Here is a 19,531-nt window from a genome sequence, read left to right as displayed (position 1 = left end):
TGCTCCTGGGGTTCTTAAAACTGTAGCTCAGTGGTCAAGTGCTGCATGGAGGGCCCACATGAGACACTTGTTAAAACGCACACTTCTACTCAGAGCCAGCGAACCAAGGCTGGGGACCCAGAGAACAGATGTCTCAGATAAGCCCCTGAACCTGGCATCTGCCCCGGTGAAGAGACAGGGGAGGCAGTGTCCCAGAACAGGCCCACGCTGGGTCACTGTGGGGACACAGGAGCCGGCAGCCCCTTTGGACTTCTCTGAAGTCCTCAGAGAGGCCTCAGAGAGACCTGGAATGCTCACCTGCTGCTCAAGGGGTCTGGGCCCTCTGGTCTTCGTTACCTGGGACCCCAGGCACTATAACCAGGCCCTCTGGGCCACGGCTGACCCAGAGGTAACCTAGGCAGACTACCTCCCCAGCCCAGCGGAGCTACCAGCCCCAGGAGACGCCCCCACCCCAACCCCACGCCCGGCCCGGGGCCTTCTCAGGGCTAGTGACCGTCTTCATTGTAACAGACGGGCTGGGAGCGCTGAACACCTGCTGAGAGCTCTGGGCCAGACGTGGGCCTTGGGACACCAGTCTTGCGGGGGTGGGGGGCGGGGGCCGGGGCGGTCTGCCCTGGAGGCCAACAGTCTCAGTACAGTGCCAAATAGGGGGCTGCCGAGGGTGGGTTGGATGGAAGGAAACGGAGGAAGGAGGAGACCCAGGGCGCAGGGGTGAATGAATGCAAGCCGGGGGTGGGGGGTCACCTCCCTCCACTTGACCCCAAAGAGCCCACGGGCGGAGGGGCTGACCTTGGAACGCTCCCTCTTTCCCACTCTGGGCCAGGGGACAGGGGTCGGGGGCCGCCCGACAGGGAGGCGCCCAGCGTGGTCGGGAAGCACAGGCGTTCGCGCCTGGGTTCGGGGAGGACCTGAGATCCCGGCCGCAGGGGCCCAGCCCTGCCCCTGCTCCTCCCCCACCCTCCCGGACCACCCCCCCAGGCGCCCCTCCCCCCAGGCCAGCTCCTGGGTTAGGGAGCGTCTGCACTTCTCCTCCCGTCGGTCGGGCCCGCACTTGGTCTTGTGTACGGGGCCTGCTCATTGGGCACATTAGACGGATGCCCCGCCCAGGGCCCCGAGTTGGCCAATCGCAAGGGGTTTCACAGCATGCCGTAGGCGAGGGATTGTCACCTTACTACGACGCTTGGGGGATCCCTAGGCCTCAGTGGTCGTTGCTCCTCCGCCCGGGGCCCTAGCCTCAAGGAGACCTCCGGGACCACTGCCCGGGGAGGTGCCCGCGGGGCATCCGGAGAGCCCGGGGAGATCTCGGCCGCCCTGCTTCCCCGCCGCTCGCCGGCCCGTCCTCGCGAGGAACAGTGCCCCACTAAGGGGAGTTTGCAGACGCTCCCTGACACCCGGGACGCGGCCCCTTTAAGGACACAGGTGTCCATGGCGCCGCCTGACTGGAAAGCCGCCTCCAGGCCGGGCTCCCGAGCGGGGCCCGAGGCGCGAGCGCGCGGCGGCGGGACACGGGCAGCGGGCGGCGCTCGGCGGCGCGGGTGGCGCGGGGCTGGCGGTGGCGGCGGCGGGGTGCGAGGCAGGCGCGCGGCGGGCAGGCCCCGCAGGCCCCGCCCCGCCCCGCCCGCTCCGGGGTCCTCGAGCGCTCGGGCTGCGCGCGGAGCGGGCTCGGGAGGGAAGTCCCGAGACAAAGGGAACGCAGACGCCGCCGCCGTCGCCGCCGCCGCCTAGTACGCCTCGCTCGCCGGGCCGGGCCGCCCGAGGTGAGCGCCGCGGGGCGGGCGCCGGGTCGCGGGGGCCCGAGCCTCCGCTGCCGGCGGGCCCGGCCGGGCAGGCGCCCTCCGCGCGCGGCCCGGCCCGTTCCCGGGGACCGGCCCGCCCCGGGCTGCTGACGCCGAGGCGGGGGCCAGCCCGCCGGGCTCCCCTCGGGCGGCCCGGCCCCCGGCCCACCGCGGCCTCGGCCCGCGAGGTGGGGGCGTCCTCTCCCCCGGGCGCGCGCTCGGGGCGAGTCGCGTCCGGGGCGACCGACGGCGCGCTCCGCTCGGGCCGCGCTGACAGGAGCGCCGAGTCCTCCGCTCAGGCGGAGCGTTTCCGGGGTCACGGTCTGCGCGCGAACCTGTGGCGCGTTCCAGCCTGGGAGAGGACGCGCAGCACAAAGAGTGCAAAGCCGCGCGCTGCAGGAGCGCCGGCGCGTTTGGGGGTGGCGTGTGATGCCTGGAAACGAAAACAAGCCAGAGCTCTTGCGCCTCTGAGCTCCGCCCGCCGTTGGGGGGACCCACCGAGTGTTCGCGCTTCCCTTGACGGGGAGGTCTCGTCCCAAGACCGCTTTATATCAATTGCACGGAGGCTGGAGCTGGTAGTTTTCGCGAGTAAGAGGAAGGCGAGGGAATGATTAGCTGGGCTGATGGTAACGGCCAGCAGCTGTCCTTGAATCATAGAAGTAGCTGGTTTGGTTTGTACGGTTTGAAAACAAGCTCCGTTCGCAGAGTTACTCCTCTATTTGCGGAGTTGGCTTTCGTTGGTCTGCTCTTAAGCCCGTGGTCCTCTGTGTTTCTTGCTCCCAAGGAAACCCTGCCTTTGGACGGAGAACCTACCGAGCAGCAGGGGAAGAAGGATCCCATGTTTGTCCTGACTTGCTTTTGGGTGGGTTAGGGGTGAATTCTGCATCGTGCTGCACGTGAGTCTGGCTGGGGGTGCCGGGCTTGCTTTGGAAACAGCCGGGCGTCCTGGGAGGCGTGTCAGGAAAGACCAGGGAAGTGCACCTGGGCTGGAGGGTCTCCTGAGCGCAGGTGAAGCCAGTGCCTTCCTTCTCCTGGCGAGTTTACGGTTGGGTGGGAAAGCCCACCAAGGGCCGCGAGCCTTCATCGGTTTTATCCTGGGCCGACCCCTGGGCTGACCCCTGGGCTCACAGTGCTATCGCCCATTTTACCCGTGAGAAGGTTGAGGTGGGAGAGGGAAGCCGCTGGCCCTCACCTGCAGCCAGTAAGTGGCTTCACAGAGCGTGATCTGAGAAGCGTGGGTTCAAGCACAGCCCATGCTGGAGAAGGGTGGCTGCAGACTTCAAGGGTCTGCCCCAGACTCGGATCCTGTGCTTCAGGCTGTCTCTAGCAGGTCATGGATATCCGATCTTTTCCTCTCAGTGATTTTGCTGCTCTGAGGACTCTCCTCACACTTAACAGCTCCTTAAGTGCCTCCCTGTCAGTTGGGAAAAGCTGATTCGATTCTAAGTGGGATGCTGAAGGAGTGGTTCCGTGTTGTAATTAAAATGTAGCAAATTGGCTGCTTTCTCCTGGGGAGCCAGAGGCCAGCCTCTCTCTGGGCTGGTGCAGGTATGCGCCTGTGACTCTGCTCTGCCTGCAGCATCTATCTGGTGCCCGGTTTGGTTGTCACCCCCAAGGACGGGGTTGCAACAGCTCTTGTGGGACACCCCCCCTCCCCCATTACTTTTTGCACCTGAGACAATCACAGCTGGCACCCCGACAGGGTCTGCTGAGGCGGCTTTGTTCCTTGTCAGCAGAAGAGGTGGCCTGTGGCGGGGTCCTGGCATGTGGTCAGCAGGCATGCGGCACTCAGGATCACCCCACCGGCCTTCTCTACATCCTGGCCCAGCCCTGCCGCTCCAGAGCCCTGGAGTGCCAGCTTGCCCATTCCAGAACCCGTGTGCCGCCCAGGTTCCAGGAACCAGTCTTGACACCTTGCTGAGCGCAGACTCAACAGGAACCTCGCAGTGCACGGGGAGCCAGGCTGCTTGTCTCTGCCGCTGAGCTTCTGTGTGGGACAGTTTAGAGGCGGCCGCAGCCGGTGCCCTGTGCTCTGCCCTGGCCCGTGAGGGGCTCGTGTAGGACATCCTGCACCTCCCTAAGCCCCCACTGGGGGAGGGAGAGGTGTTCCCATCGGCCCTGGGGATGTGCGGGGGGCGAGTTCTGTTTAGAAGGGTCGTGTGAAGTGAAGGGTTTCAGGCTTCAGGATTACTGCCCTCATGTCTTAACCAGAGAGGACCTTAAAGACGAAAGCTGGCCGGCGCTCCCCTCTGCTCTGCTGGCTCCCCGCCTGAGGGAAGTGACTCCACCACCTCCCCCTCTGTCCTGTTTCTGGATAGCCCAGTGCTGCAGGCAGTGCCCAGGTGGCCAGCCAACCACCAGTAGAACCCAGGGGCACCAGTATACCCATGTCAGCCTTCGGGCCGCTGCGCTTGTGGTCTTCAACTTACATCGCATGAATGAATGAAAATACATGATGGGTGTGTATGTGTAGGGAAGGAGACCCCAGATGGGGTCCTGTCCGTCAGGTCCATGGATGAGGAGGAGGTGGGCGGGCCAGGACTGGAGGGTTGCGGGTGGCAAAGAGAAATTCTGTTTGGGGTCCGGGCTTACTTGGGATTAAGGCCTTCTTGTTTGGAACTTGAGGTTGGGCAGGGTTAGAGCCTTGGAGAGTGTCCTCGGTGGTCAGAGCCGGGCCTCCTGCGTGGGAGCTAGAGTTTCGACGCTTGCTTTTCCTTGTGTTGACACAAGTCTCCGTGTTTCTTGACAACTCACGGCACCCAGTTGTCTGGTGTCTGCAGTAAATCACCCCACTTCCTGGACCCTGGGATCCTGGGTGAGGCTGTGATGGCAATCCCAGTTCCACCTCCCATATGCTTACTTATTGGGGAGTGGTCCAAGAGCCAGACCCCTGCAGAGTTCTGGCTCCTTGAGGCCATTGGGTCTGGGAACAAGCAGCCGCCCAGGGCCAGGCTCTACTGCCGACCTGCTGACCTGACCCCGCTCCCCTGCACAGACGTGGGCACACCAGAGTGGCCACCAGCAGCCGGTGCTGGGACAAGGTCACCATTTGGCTTGCTGGAGAAGTTGGGGGTCAGCTTGAGCCAAGTGATGGTGGGCCAGGGGCCTCGGTGAGAAGTGGCCCTTCTACCCCTGGGTTTGACTTGAGGCTTCTCCCCCAGTGGGCAGGTTACTTTCTGGGTCTTTCCGTCTCAGCTCTGAGCTGGGCTTGGTCCCCTGCTCTGGGGCAGGGCCAGCACCACTGGGAGGCATGGCCGGTTTCTTGTCCTGTCTTCAGCGGAAGTTTGTTTTGTGGCTGTGGAAGGCACGGCTTGTTGTCCTAGGACACTCCAGGTGCTGGGCCTCTCCCCTGCCAGAGGCGCGAGGTGGGGTGAGCCGGCCACCCGGCGGATGTGCCCAGCTCGGAGACCCTCCCCTCAGTATGGTTAAAGTCGTGCTTGTGGAGGTACTTGATTCGTGGTACTCTCCAATGTTGCCATGGACTTGAACACCAGTGAACACACTAGGTTCTGTGTGGCCCAGCAGGTTCTGTGGCCTCTGGGGCCGGGTTCCTGTGGGCGGAAGGGTGGCGAGGGCAGTGGGGTTCTGACCTGGGCCCGTTCCTGGTCTGGTCGGCGTGCGGGATCAGCTGCCCTGGGACGTGACCCAACAGCGTCAGGCAATGGATCTGTGTGCTGATGGCCCAGCCTTGAAGGTCTGGGGTCCAGAGGTGGTGGGGGGAGGGCATTCAGAAGTGACCGGGGGCCCCAGCAGCCTGGCTACAGGGCCCACTGAGCCTTTTGCTGACTTCCCCAAAGTCCAGGGGACAGGCGGCGTGGCGGCGGGTCCTTGGGTGGGGTGTCAGGTGAGGAAGTGGCGGGGCTGTGGATGGCCTGGTGGTGGGGTTTGCTGGAGGCTGGGCTTGTGTGGCCCCTGCCCCTCCTGTGATTGAGCTGCTCTCTGCCCGGGGCCGCCTTCCAGAACACAGGCTCCCCTCCTGGCTGGGCCCAGGCATGGATTCTGGCAGCACCCTCATGTCCCTCTGCTTAGTGACTGCCCCCTAGGTCTCAGGCCGGCCCTCTGGATGTCCCCGTCTTGCTCCTGCCCCTCCTAGTGATATCGGGGTCCCTGTCACTCCAGCCAGGGTTGCAGGACAAAGAGGGCAGGGCTGCTACTGGGCACAGGGGGCGCCCCAGGGAGCACGACCCCCATGCACACCCCAGGCGGAAGCATGCCCAGAGAGCCTGTGAGGCCACTGGGACCCTTCGTTTGCTTGCTCCTCGGAATCAAGTCTCAGGCTGGGCCAGGTGCGGGGTGAGGGGCGAAGGGCCTGCAGCTACCTTTGCTCATCACACATTCTGCCCGGCTCTTCCAGGGACGCGAACATGTCGGGGATCGCCCTCAGCAGACTCGCCCAGGAGAGGAAAGCTTGGAGAAAAGACCACCCGTTTGTAAGGAAAGCTTTATTTCTGCATGTGGCAGGGTGACGGCATCCCCTGACTGGAATGCCTGCTCCCTGTGGGTCCTTGCTTGGCCTGGGCTGTGCTGGAGGGCTGGTCCTGGGGCAGGCCCACTGCCCGGTGCCGATATGCTGATGCTCTTCCCTTGCAGGGTTTCGTGGCCGTCCCAACAAAGAACCCTGACGGCACGATGAACCTCATGAATTGGGAGTGTGCCATTCCTGGGAAGAAGGGGGTAAGAGGGGCCACCCCTTCAGAAGGACCCAGGCCAGCCCTGGTCCCGTCCCCTGGCCAGGGGACAAGGTTAGAGTGACACGTGCCCCCCGGGCAGCCTTACTTCAGAAAGGAGCTGGGCTGCAGCAGGTGGGGAGTGCACCGTGGGGCCCCACGTCCGGGAGCAGGGGGAGCCCTTGAGGGGTGGAGTGGAACGGACGTGCTGAGGCTGAAGCGGTGCTCCCAAGGCCAGGGCGGAGGGGCTTTGGGTCTCAGACCCTGGCAGATCCTTAGACGCAGAAGCGACCTCTGCCACCTGGGATGGTCTTGTCGGCCTGGTGTCCTTCACTTGGCGCCGTGGCGCCACTGGGTACACTGGAACTGGCACGTTGGAAGCTTTTGTGGGCTTCAGGGGCGGAAGGAAGAGACCCCTGAGGTGCCCGGGTGGTGACAGGGCTTCGTCCCTGCACCCCTCCTGGTTGGCACGAAGCTGCAGCAGGAGTGGACGCTGGCAGTGGGGCTGCGCCGTGGAGCTGGGAGGCTGCCTGGGCCCGCAGGGTGTCTGGGGACGGCTTCGCAGAATGTCCCTCCCAGGGAGCCCCCTCCCTGAGTCCTCACCACACCTGCTGGTGTGGGTCCAGGGCCACGTACTCCTCCAGGGAAGGCCCTTTCCATGTCCCCTTGGGGTCCTCCTCCTGGGGGTGCTCTGGGGAAGGCCCCTTGCCCCTCTTGGGCCTGGCCACCAGCACTCCTGACCAGTTTCATTGCCCAACAGACCCCATGGGAAGGAGGCTTGTTTAAACTACGGATGCTGTTCAAAGACGATTACCCATCCTCACCACCAAAATGTAAGTAGGACGAGGTCCTCAGGAGTCAGCCGCTCCCACGGTGTTCAGCGGGTGGTCCAGGTCCCCCTGGAGAGCCTGGGCCCGGGGAGCCGAGCTCGTGTTCCCATCTGCTCCCGGCGGCTCCACTAGAGCCTCTGCTCCCTGAGGTGGGCGGTGGGCGTGAGTCTGTTTCCACCCCAGTGGCGGGAGTGCATGGAACAGGCTGAGATCTCAGAACCCGACTCATCCCTGGGGCCCCTGGACCCTTGGTGCCCAGCAGGGACCAGCTGCCACCAGCTTCCAGCCCTGGAGGGAGGCAGGTGTGCGTAAGGGCTGCAGTCTGGAGCCTCCCCCGCTTCGGGTTTTGTCGCCTGTTGGGATTTTGTACCTGGTGGTGCTGTGTGTCGCCCCTGCGTGGGTGGTGCACTGGCGCCTCCAGAGAAGGCGCGGGAGGAGCCGGCCCGGCTGCGTCTGAGGTGGTGCTGAGGCAGACTTCCACAAGCAGGTCCGCAGGGCTCAGGCAGGGCCAGGCCCCTCCTCTTGGTAGCTGGAAATCAGCAAATGCTGTGGCTGGTTCGTTGAGCGCATTAGCTCATACCCAGCGCGTGGGGCAAGACTGTGTCGGCGTTCACTCTGGTGCTTGGTGATTCAGGAGTGTTGTCTGTTACAAAGGCAGGACTGGAAGAATTTCTGAAAGGATAGTCAGCCCCCGGGAGGGAGATTGACTTCATTTGCCTTGTTCTTTGCTGTTTCAATTTTTTGCCACAAAGTTACTACCTTAAAGAACATCTTTAAGAAATGAGATAAATTGTAGCAGCTTTCTTTATCTGTCCCACCCTGAATTGGAATTCCAAGCTGATCCAGCCAGAGAGGAAGAGGAAACCCCAGTGGAATTGGAGGACAAGCCTACAACCAGTATCTCTCCAAGTCTAAGGCTGCTGAATGAAAGAGCAATTCACAAAAGTCTGTTTTCATGTGATTACAAGAGATGGCGTCTTCTAAAGTATACTACGGACATCAAATATAGCAGGGTAAATCCAACAGATGTAAGGCCTCACTGCTGGGGAAAAAAAACAGAAAATAATTTTAAAGGGAATTCCCTGGCAGTCCAGTGGTTAGGACTCCACGCTTTCACCACTGCAGGCAGGGGTTCAATCCCTGGTTGGGGGACTAAGATCCCACAAGCCCTGCAGTGTGGCCAAAATAAAGACGTCTCAGCAAGGATCCCGGCCGCCTCCAGCCCTGGCAGGACGAGTGCGTGCGTGGTTCAGGGGGCCGCGGGTGGCCGCGCCTGCTCTCAGCTCTGCTTGCAAGTCCAGTGTGATTAGGCAGACTTCTGTAAGCTGTCGCCCTGGCTGAGACGCAGGGGAGGCAAGTGCTGAGAATAGTCACGTCCTTGGCACTCTGGCTGGGACCGGGGGGGTCCTGAGGCCCAGGCCGAGGCTCATCAGGCAGGCCTGAGGAGCAGAGGCCAGGAAGGCCAGCCGTGTGCGATTGGTCGGGGGGCGGGGGTGGGAGAAGAGGGACGGGTGCTCCTGGGGATCCTGGCGCCCAGAGGGAGAGGAACTGCTGGGGAGATGGCCTCCCTCATGTTGGCGGACCAGAGCCCTTAACTGGAAATACCAGGGGGAAAGTGAGCTGGGCGGCCCTGGAGTCAGGACCGTGCCCTCCCCCGGGGCAGTACGCGTGAGGAGGAGAGAAAGATGTGTCTGTCGTCGGTTCTTTCCCCACGTTCATCGGAGCCCCTGCACGCTGGTGAGGAGAAGCAAGCGGCCATCAGCTCGGACGGCCCTTCGCGGAAGAGGCTCTCCAACTGGCCGGCGGCCCGGGAGGGCACCCAGCTCCTCGTGGACGCTGCGGGGGGCAACCCGGCAGCCCTGAATGCTCCCTGGAGAGCGCTCGGCGGGCCTCCTGAGGCCGCACGCGACGCCTGTCCCTGGACTGGCGCTCCCTGAGGAGGGGCCCAGTGCACTTGTGCCCAGCAGAAGGCCAGGGAGACCTGGGGCAGCCCTCGAGTCTGCACAGCGGGCAGAGGACGGTCTGCGCAGAGGAAAGAAGGGCCCCCACGTGCCGGAGACAGGAGGTGCTGACTGTGTTCAGTTGGGGTCAGCCGCGCCCATGAGGCGGGGTAAGGTCATGGCGGGGCTCAGGGTGCTGGTGCTGGGCCAGCGTCTTCCTGCACAAGAAGCAAGATTCAGTTAAAGATGGGAAGCAACATCTACCAAAAAGTAAAATTAAAGGAGCAAAGAGACAGACTCGAAGTGGGGGACAAATGCCTGACAGCGGGCCTGTGTCCTGCGTGTGTGTGTATAAAGAGCGTCTGCAAGTCAGCAAGAACACCGTGCCAGAGATGGAAGAAGAGCTGCCCAGAGGAGCAGCCCTGACCAGGCATGGCGGGCCGCACGTCGGCACCGTGGGTGGCAGGCACCACTGGGCTGGCACAGTCGTGAAGCCTGGGAGCCTGAAGACCCGCTGGCAGTGTGTGAATTGTTGCAGCCGCCATGCGAACCAGCAGCATCTGCTCAAGTGGTGGTTTCATGCTGAGAAGGCCTTGTGGCTCCATTCGTAGTGGCTGAGCTGTGCCCTGGGGTTTGTAGGCCAGCGCCCAGGCCTGCCAGCGAGGCCTGCGTGGTTAGTGGGGTGGGCTGAGCCCCGGGCAGAGCCGGAGCCCCGGGCCGGGGCAGATTTCTCAAAGCTGTTTGGTAATTCATCAACCACACTGCTGTGCTTGCTGCCCTCTTCTGGGTATGATGCGTTTAGACAGAGGAGAAAGGGTCCAGGTGAGAAAAACTGGCCAAAGCAGCAGATGAGTGAAAGGTCTGCGGTGGGGCTCAGGGTGGCAGGCTTTTCCTGCTGTTTTTATAGTTTCAAGTTTTGTATGTGTATATTTTTCCTTAAAGAAGGTGAACTGTGTTTTTTGTTTTTGAAGAAAGAGCCTGTGATCCTAAAAGCCTCTGGTTGTGAAGCAGGATGAATCTGAAAATGGCCACTGGTGGGGAAGGGTCCCTGTGTTTCTGCCCGGTGCCCCCCAGGCCCCCCGTCTCCCGCTGCAGGGTTTCCTTGCCTTCTTCCTGAGCCAGGCCACTGGGAGGCCATAGGGCAGGGGTCCCGTTCAGGGCACGGTACTCTGATCACACACACACACACCCCCCAGCCCCCTGCCACCGCGGGGCCTGCCCTCTGGGCCTGTCGGCTCGGCCTGCTCGCTCCCCCTGCCGCCTCCCCCTGAGGCCAGTTTGTTTTCCCGCTTGGTGTGGGGGAGGGGTGGCAGGCCCTGGGCAGAGGGACACCTGCCTACAGAAACATCTCCCTCCCTGTGCTCCAGGCAAGTTTGAACCGCCGCTGTTCCACCCAAACGTGTACCCCTCAGGCACAGTGTGCCTGTCCATCCTGGAGGAGGACAAGGACTGGCGGCCAGCCATCACCATCAAGCAGGTACGCGCCCATGCCCACCCTCCCCAGTGGAGCCCAGCCCGCGGCCGGAGAGCCTGCCCTTCCCACCACTCTGTTCTCTCTCATGCAGATCTTATTAGGAATACAGGAACTTCTAAACGAACCAAATATCCAAGACCCAGCTCAAGCAGAGGCCTACACGATCTACTGGTCAGTAGTGACCCGCTCGCTCGCTGCACCCTCTCCTTGGCCTCCCTGAAGGCCAGTCTAGGCCGCCCCTGGCGGGCGGGAGAGCGGGTGATGGGGTGTCAGGAGGCGGAGGTCGGGGGCTGACCGCTTTGTGTCTGAGCCCTGATCCGGCTCAGTGGGAACGTTTCTCTGGGTGTGGGCCCTGGAGGAGGGGTGACCAGCAGCCCACTCAACCAGGGACGCCAGCCTCCTGCCTTGGCCTTGCTGCGGCCCCCGGGTCTCCCAGCCCCTCTTCCCTGTCCCGCCCGGGCTTGGTGCCTCTCCAGGGGGCGGGGGCAGCAGTAGGGTACGAAGCCAGGTGTCTGCTTCACGCCCAGCCGTTTGCTGTGTGTCCCTCGGGGCCTGTGTCCAGGGTCGGCACTGAGGGAGGAGGCTGGGGTGATGGAGTCTGGAAGCACCCATTACACCTGGTGCTCTGGTCCTTCCCAGGCTGGCCTGGGCAGGGCGTTTAGCCAGGCTGGGGGCCCCGGCACCCCAGCCCCACCCTTCCCTCGGGACTGGGGGAAGGGAGCCCCAGTGCCGTGATGGCTTGGCACCCAGGGCCTGTCCTTCCTGGAGAGCATGGGGAGGTGGTGAAGCCAAGACTGCGGCTGTTCTCAGGCCCCGCTGAGTGGCCAGCACCCCAGCTGCCTGAGTTCCGTGAGAGAAGCACCAAGTTGCTTCCCCAGAACGGCTCAGGTCCCCGGGTGGAGGCCCAGTACTGGCCAAGGGCAGCATGGTGCCCACCCCCGGCAGGGCAGAGGTCCAGTCCCTGAGCCCCCGGCCCACTCACCTCCAGCCTTCAGTCCCCCTGCCTCCTTGGGTCCCCATTGGGAGCATCACTCGTGGTTCTAGCGAGCACGTTCTCACTGCCAGGTTGGTTGTACACTGACTTCTGCCTGACCCCAAGCTGGGTGCTGGGTGCTCAGTTCTGCAGCCTTAGTAGGTAAGGCCAGCGGGTATGCACCCGAGCTGAGCCCTGCAACAGGAGCATGGCCCACGAAGTCAGGGAGTCTCCTGTACCCGTGAGCTTGGGGAGCAGTGCCTCAGGCCGGTTTTCCTGGGTTTCTGTGTTGGTGGTGGTGTGCGGCCGGGTGCTGTGGGGACACCACTCCGCAGCATCTGCGCCCAAGGTCTCCCCAGTGGTGTGGCTGGTGCTGGCCCACACGCCCACGTCCCCTGGGGTGCAGTCAGTCTGCTGCAGGCTCTGGTTGCTCTGCCTCGTTCCCGGCTTGCAGGGCAGCTCGAGCTCTCCCTCTGCGGGTGCTGCAGCCGTTCCCTAGGGAGGCTGCAGGCAGGGTGCCAGGGCTCAGCAGGGCAGCTTCTGCCACCCCACGCCTGGCTGGAGGTGACCACTGGGCCTCAGGCTGGGGTCGGCACTCTGAGGGGCCACGCTTGTTGTGAGCACAGCTTGAGGGGCCCTGGCTTCCTTTCTTTCACACACCTGTGTGCGCGTCCCTGATGAGCCTCAGTTGTAAGTGTCGTCTCCCCCCTGGGGCACAGCGCCCCTTTCATCAATAGCGGTTCTCACTCTGGAGCCCCCGGCTGTAAGCTTCCCACGGGCAGCGCTGAGAGCCAGGGGCAGACCCCCGGGGCTTGTCTGGTTTTGAGGCAGGTGTGCGGACGCTCTGTCTCCTCCACTGACCAGGGTGGTGGAGGCTGCCTCAGAGACAGAGGAGCTGTTGCTCCTGCTGACCGGTGAGTGCGCGGGCTGCCGCAGGCTCCCGGTACAGCTCGGGCGGCAGCTGCACCTTCTAACATGTCTCTCTTTTGACCTCCTCAGCCAAAACAGAGTGGAATACGAGAAAAGGGTTCGAGCACAAGCCAAGAAGTTTGCTCCCTCATAAGCAGCGACCTGTGGCATCGTAAAAGGAAGGGATTGGTTTGGCAAGAACTTGTTTACAACATTTTTGCAAATCTAACGTTGCTCTACAATTACTGGTCACCTGGGGAGGGTGGGCGGGCGCCATTTTCCATTTCCGCCACTGGTACAGTCTCGACTCGCTGAATCGCCCAGTTTTTCATACAGGGTCTCTTCCTTCAGTCTTTTGTATTTTTGATTGTTATGTAAAACTTGCTTTTATTTTAATATTGATGTCAGTATTTCAACTGCTGTAAAATTATAAACTTTTATACTTGGATGAGTCCCGAGGAGCGCGTTCCCTTCGCTCGCGGACGCAGGCATGCTCCACGCCGCCCAGAGCTGCACTTAGCCTCCCGCTGGCCGCACGACGCCGGAAAGCAGAGCCGCCCGCCCCCAGAGCCCCAGAGCCCCAGAGCCCCAGCCAGCCAGCGTCGCGTTTCCACATCACTTCCTTTGTGTTTATATGGCGTTTGTCTGTGTTGCTGTTTAGAGTAAATAAACTGTTTATATAAAGGTTTTTGTTGCATTATCATCATTAAAAGTGAGGAGGTGGCCTCCATGTGCCCCCGGCCCCGTCCTCTGTTAACAGTGGCAGGCATTCTCTCCCCGCCACTCTGGGCTCGGGGCTGCGGGCGCCGGAGGGTCAGGTCTGGTCAGGCCGGAACTGGCATCCAGAGGCTTGTCAAGCTCGCAGGCCCAGGCATCAGGAGCAGGAGACGCTGACCCAGGCCAGGCAGGCGGGAAGACCATGGTCCAGGCGGCTCACCCCCAGTGCCGACGTGTGGCTGAGGGCTGCCGGGCCGGGCAATGGGGCCCAGACTGCAGTGAGGCCTGCGTGGTGAGCGGAGCCCCCACACACCCCACACACAATCCCCCCACCCCCACCCCCGCCCCTGCCCCGCGAGCGCAGGCGGGCAGGCCTCGCTGCAGGCCGCTGCCCCACAGGCACCTCCCTGTTGCGGATGCATCTGCACCTGAGGCCGCTCCTCCGGAGGCTCCGCCCCACTCAGGGGTCCCGAAGATGGAGACAGGACGAGGCAGGCGGGCTTTGGCCCGGGTCCTGCACCCTGGAACTGCAGAGGCCCAGGGTCCGGCTGCCCTCCCACACTTCGAACCCTCACCCTCACTGGCGGACCGGTGCCTGTGGCTCCGCCCACAGGCTGAGGGCCTGAGGAGGACTGATCACCCCGACCCGTCAGGAAGCCAGGCGGGGCCAAGCTCCACTTGGGGACCCACCACCTAGCGACAGGATTGTGTTGAAAGCTGGGGGCCGCGGCTCCAAGGCCCATGTGGCTCGCCCTCTCGTCGGGCTGGACTCGCATGAGCTGCTGACACGGAGGATAGGTAGGCACAGAGGGCCTTTGGGGGTCCACAGGCTGTGTATCTGTAACTTCTCACAGAACATCTTATTTTGTAATGACTGAACTATTCTTCGTAATAGTTACCCGTGTATATGGTTACCATGTGTGGAAATTCAATCTATTTTCTACTTAAAGCATTCTAAGGTAATCAGTATTTCTAGTAAATCGTCGTGACTTTGGCTAATGAAATGTCCTTTTGTGCCACAGTTCTTGGCTTAACAAAGATGTGAATCTTGTAACAAGAACTATGAAATGTGACCACCCTGTCTCTACTGTAAGGGAAGAGCGTGTCCCCAGCATGAGGTGCCTCATGACATGTAAGGAACTGTGGGGTGAATCTAAAATCCTCTGATTAAAACGTTTCTGATAACCGCCGCCTGCTGGAGTCCTTTCCTGCCGCCCTGCCCCAAGGAGCCAGGCTGGCTGGTCCCTCCTCCCTCGGCCTCCAGCATCAGAGGCGCAGCGACCCGCAGGTGTCAGGGGGTGACATTCCCTAGAGCCAAGGTCGAGTGTGTACCTCGAGGTCAGTGCGCAGGCAGCCTGCGTCCGGTGCTGACCCCTGGCCCTGTCCCCCAAGTCTCGCCTGCTGGAGCAGGTACCCACCACGTGGGGCTGTTCCCACCACCAGGGTGGCCCTCCCCAGGGAGCCAGGACGCTGTCCCAGGGTGCTAAGGTGCGCATGAGTCCTCAGCGTGTCCAGGACAGGCTCAGGGCAGCCTGTTACACAGGTGCCGAGCAAGGAACCCACATCGGGGCTTCCAGGAGAACTTGACCACAGGACAGGCTGGACACTGCTACCCCAGGAACCCCTGTGCGTGGAGCCCCTGTGGCTTCTGGCTGGGCTCTGGGTTCTTGGGACCCCCTGACCTCCCTGGACTCTCCTTGCCGAGCCATCACCATGCCCTCGTGCCTGACCCAGCTGCCCGAGGCCCTCCCACCATGCACCAGGCCCTGCCTCCCGCTTGGGGTTGCCATGACGACGAGTTGCCAGGTTGGAGGGCCTGAATACTGACTTGGGCTGGCTCGAACCGGTCTCAGCCAGCTCCAGCAGGGACAGGCCCAAGGAGTGCTGGTCCAGGTCTGTCCCCAGGTGACACTGGTGCTGAGTCTGTGGGTGTCTTGCCCCACCGATTCAGGAGGCTCATCTAGAGGCCTCCAGACCACCATGGTCCTGTCTGCGGAGGCTGTGGGCCGGGCAGAGGGGCGGGAGCACTGGGCCCCTTCCACCCCAAGTTCTCAGACACATGGGCTTTGCCACCTGGCCTGAAATCTCAGGCATCAGTTGGGAAACTGGGTGGTTCAGATGGTAAATAATCTGCCTGCAACGTGGGAGACCCAGGTTCAATCTCTTGGTCAGGAAGATCCCCCGGAGAAGGGAATGGCTCCCACTCCAGTGTTCTTGCCTGGAGAATTCTGGAACAGAGGAGCCTAGCAGGCTACAGTCTGTGGGGTTGCAAAGAGTTGGACACGACTGAGCGACTGACACACTTAGAAGGAACCACCAAGGGACAGAAAGAAGCAGAAAAACATTAAGCACAGTGGAAACATTACTTTTGATGAGATCGTCAACATTGCCCGGCAGATGCGGCATCGGTCTCTAGCTAGAGAACTTTCTGGAACCATTAAAGAGATCCTGGGGACCGCCCAGTCTGTGGGCTGCAATGTTGATGGCCGCCACCCTCATGACATCATAGATGATATCAACAGTGGCGCAGTGGAGTGCCCCGCTAGTTAAGAACTGCAAAGGAAAAAAAAAAAAAAAAAGGATCATTTGACAACCAGAAAAAAAAAGAAAAGAAAGTAATAAGGGAGCAGCAAAAAATAGTCGCAGTGCCCAGGCCTGGGTCCTTCCTCCCCGGGCCTCTCACAGGTGACCTGTCCCAAGGTGGTCTTTCTTGCCTGAGGGGAGAACCGGGGGCCCCAGAGCCAGTACAAGTGCCTCCGCCTCCTGCGTGCAGAGGGGTGTGTTCAGAGGAGCAGGCGCCTGGCCCACTCCCAGCCTGCAGCCCATCGGCCCAGCCTCAGAGACACCCACACATCCTGACTGCGGGGCTGCTCTGTGCCCCCTGCAGCCCCACGGAAACCTCGGGCCCGAGGTCCCGTAGCCCCAACCCTGCACAGGCCCCACCTGCACAGGTGCAGGACCCCCTCCCCCCACATACACGATGGGCTTCTGCTAAGTGCCCCAGGCCAGGGGCCACACCTGGGCCGGACCCTCGCCTAACTGGAGCCGCCTCCTCTGCTGGCAGAACCAGCACCCAGGCCAGATTCCTGCAGTCCCTCAGGGTCCTCCAGCCCTGAGCAGGGAGGGACCCTGGCTGAACCCCTTGGCCATGCGCCCAGGAGTTCCCTGGGGCCCACCTGCCTCCCTACTTTGCCTGCCACAGTCCTTCCACTGGTGTGGGGGTCAGAATGCTAGGACCTGTGCCTGCAATTCCAGAGGCTGACCCCAGAGGGCGGGATTCATGCCTTATTAAACCTATGGCAGGGGACTTCCTGTGGCCAAGACTCCCAGCTCTCCTTGCAGGGAGCCTGGATTTGATCCCTGGTCGGGAAACTAGATCCCACTTGCCACAACTGAGTTTGCGTGCTGCACTTAAAGATTCCACGTGCCGCAAGGAAGATGGAAGATCCCGCATGTGGCAACCAAGACCTGGTGCAGCCAAATCAATACCTTTTTTTAATGATGGTGGTGCCCTGGCCTCACAGGATGCACCTCACCTCTGCGGCCCCCTGTCCCTGCCCATCAGCAGCCATCAGGGTGGCGACCCAGAGCCTGGTGCTTTTCTCCTGGCCCTAAGGAGGGAAAGCCCCACCTGCTTTGCCTGCCAGATCCTGTCCAGCCCAAGCCCTGAGGGTAAACCCACTTCCCCAGGGGCCCCACCAAGCCCTGACACCCACAGGCAGGGTGTCTTGTGCCCTGACGCCCCTGCATGCCCCGAGCTGCCCTCTCACTGCGCCTCGAGCTCCTAGTGCCGTTGGGGGTCTGGGGCCAGGTAGATCCTTCAGCCTGAGGTCTGGGGCACAGGCTGGGGCCAGGGGCGCCCTCCCTGCCCTCTGCCTGCTGTGGGGTCACACGAGGACAAGCTTACCCTTTCAACCTGCTGAGGCCAAAGCAGTCCCCAAAGGAAAGAGCCCCTCCTGAGGCCCCTGGAGGGTCCCCGGTGATGGCCCCCATTTCTTCTCCCCTGGAGTGGAGGAGCTGCCACTGACTCAACCAGCACTTGCTCCTCCTCTCTAGGATGGCTCCCAGCCCCTGCTGAGGGCTGGGCTCCGCTGCTGCTGCTATTTCTGTTTGACAAATGAGGAAAGCAAAGGCCCAAGGTGCCGGAGGAGGGCAGCAGGGCAGGACTATGACCCGGGAGGGCCTGACTCCAGCCTCAGGACAAGTCAGGAGACACTGAAGGGGCTGGCGCCAATGGGACCATCACTCCGTCCCCAGGAAATGTCAGTGGAGGGAAGGGTCTGAGGGTTATGCCTTCCTGGGGAAACTGAGGCCCTGAGTTGGGCTTGGTACCCAGCCTGTTGCCTGGACAATCCCTTTCCCCTCTCTGGGCCTGTTTCCCCACCTGCAAAAGAGAGTGGTGAGGTCTCCAGGAGCCCTCTGTGGTCTTAGTCTTGGGGGCTGGTGCATCTCCAGGGTGGCTCTGGCCCCCAGCCCCTTGGCTCCCCTTGGGCATGGGATGGGGTTCAAGCAGGGGCCCCCTCCCTTGGCAGCTGCCCCTCCTTACTTCCTGTTTACAGCAGCTGCAGAGTCTCATCTCTTCACCCCAAAGCCATTATGATCACCATGGCAACCAAGCCATGTTTGTTCCAACAGGTTGGAAGAACCTGACGCAAGACTGCAGGGGTGGGGGGGCATCAGCTACAAGATCCTGGCTCAGGACCTGCCAGATCCTCAGGGAAGGACATTAGTTGCCCTGACCCCATTCCTATCCCCTGTAGAAGCCTAGGGGCAGCTGGTGGTGTGGGGTCCAGCCCCCTCCCCTGCTCATCTGATTCATTTGTGCAAAGCTGCTGTGCATTTCCCAAGCTCCCCCACCCGCTCTGCCCGGCTGTGCTGGGTCAAGATGGAAGCAGGACCTGGGACTAGAGCCTCCAGCAGTAGAACACACCATGCAGGGCTGCCCCTCTCCCTGCAGGGCTGTACCCCCTCCCTGCAGGTCTGTTTTCCCCAACCCAGGTGGTTCTGTGTCTCATCCTGCACAGATAGGTACAGGCAGCTCAGACATGAGTCTGGGTCTAGAAGCTAAGACAGGTGGTGGCCCTCTCAAAGCACTGTCCGCCCTCTCAAAGCACTGTCCACCCCCTCCTGGGGTGAGAGGAGTGCATCTTGTCCCCTCTAGACCAAGGAATAGAGAAATCACAGCTGCCTCCCTGCATGCAGCTCTGTGCTGAACCCTGCTCCTCCAGGGTCTCCTCCGCTCAGCTCAGCCCTGACCTCCCAGAGCCAACCGTTCTTTTACTCTGGGGCTGAGCAGAAGTGGGTTCCAGGTCTGTCTGATCCCCAGCCAGCCTAGAGTCCCTCCACTAGAGACGAGGTCCTTTGGGGTGAAAACTTCTCCAAACCACAGTCTGATCCCCCAAGTACAAGGTGCTCTGAGGGTCCAGCAGGGTCTACTAAAGGTAGGAAGGGGATCCAGGGAGCCCGCGCATCTGAGCAGCCTGCAGGGTTCTCAGCTGGGGTGGGAGAAGCCTCAGATGGCGAGGCCCAGCCTGGGCTCTGGGAGTCAGCAGGCCCCGGTGGGTTCAGCAAGCCATTTTTACGGGCTCCCCAGGTGACCATGGCGCGGTGGAGGGGCGCCAAAGATGGGCTGGGAACAGCTGGAGAGGGTTCCAGCCGTCGGGGTAACCTGGCAGGTGGCTAGACATGGGCCGTGGGGTCGGTGGCCCTTTCGGTGACCAGGATTGTTGCGGGCGTTCTGAGTTGACCCCTGCAGCACACGTAGGCACCCCCCGGGGTGCGGGCTGTCCCCTCTGAGAAGAGCGGCTGGGACTGCGGAGGCGGAGTCCTCAGGCCCAGGCCCGCTCCAAGCTCCAACTGCTGGCTGGGAGGGCAACTTTGGAGATGACCACACAACCCTTCCAGAAAAGTCTGCGCTGCGGGCCCGGGCGTATCCTGTTCGGTTTCCGCAACTCTTGTCTGCCCTGGGGTCCCCGAGAGGGGGTCGTGACGCAGAGCGGGTCTGCTCCGGCTCAGTACCCCCGTGTGGGTTGATTGGCATCCCCGAGCCCCCTCCCCTTAGGGGCCGCGGGCTGGGCACTAGGGGCACGTGGATCCTCGCCCTGCGCCCCTAGCGGCGCGGGCAGGGGCGAAGAGGGGCGCGAGGGAGGCGGGGGCGGGACGGAAGCGGGCCCCGAGCGGCGGGGCGGGGCGAGCAGGCTTAGCCCCGCCCCCGGCCCCTGCAGCCCGGGCGCGGGGCCCCTGGCG

At 62.3% G+C, this 19,531-nt stretch overlaps 1 protein-coding gene across 1 annotated transcript; it reads left to right on the top strand.

Annotated features, from left to right (window-relative positions):
• The first annotated feature begins 1,630 nt into the window (after positions 1-1,630).
• Positions 1,631-13,256, top strand: UBE2I (ubiquitin conjugating enzyme E2 I). The gene is made up of 7 exons (XM_027526763.1): positions 1,631-1,757; positions 6,130-6,205; positions 6,366-6,449; positions 7,203-7,275; positions 10,580-10,689; positions 10,778-10,857; positions 12,659-13,256. The coding sequence occupies exons 2-7, from the start codon at positions 6,140-6,142 to the stop codon at positions 12,720-12,722; spliced, it is 477 nt and encodes a 158-aa protein (XP_027382564.1). The 5' UTR covers positions 1,631-1,757; positions 6,130-6,139; the 3' UTR covers positions 12,723-13,256.
• Positions 13,257-19,531: the final 6,275 nt, after the last annotated feature.

The sequence above is a fragment of the Bos indicus x Bos taurus genome, chromosome 25, assembly GCF_003369695.1.
Source record: "Bos indicus x Bos taurus breed Angus x Brahman F1 hybrid chromosome 25, Bos_hybrid_MaternalHap_v2.0, whole genome shotgun sequence".
NCBI lineage: Eukaryota > Metazoa > Chordata > Mammalia > Artiodactyla > Bovidae > Bos > Bos indicus x Bos taurus.
This window is presented reverse-complemented; position numbering and strand designations above follow the sequence as displayed.

Bases quoted from the DNA above. Each gene is read 5' to 3' on its own strand.
- UBE2I (XM_027526763.1), top strand. From the start codon at position 6,140: ATGTCGGGGATCGCCCTCAGCAGACTCGCCCAGGAGAGGAAAGCTTGG. The intron at 7,276-10,579 runs GTAAGTAGGACG...CCTGTGCTCCAG, and splicing joins CCCATCCTCACCACCAAAAT to GCAAGTTTGAACCGCCGCTG. The intron at 10,858-12,658 runs GTCAGTAGTGAC...TGACCTCCTCAG, and splicing joins GAGGCCTACACGATCTACTG to CCAAAACAGAGTGGAATACG.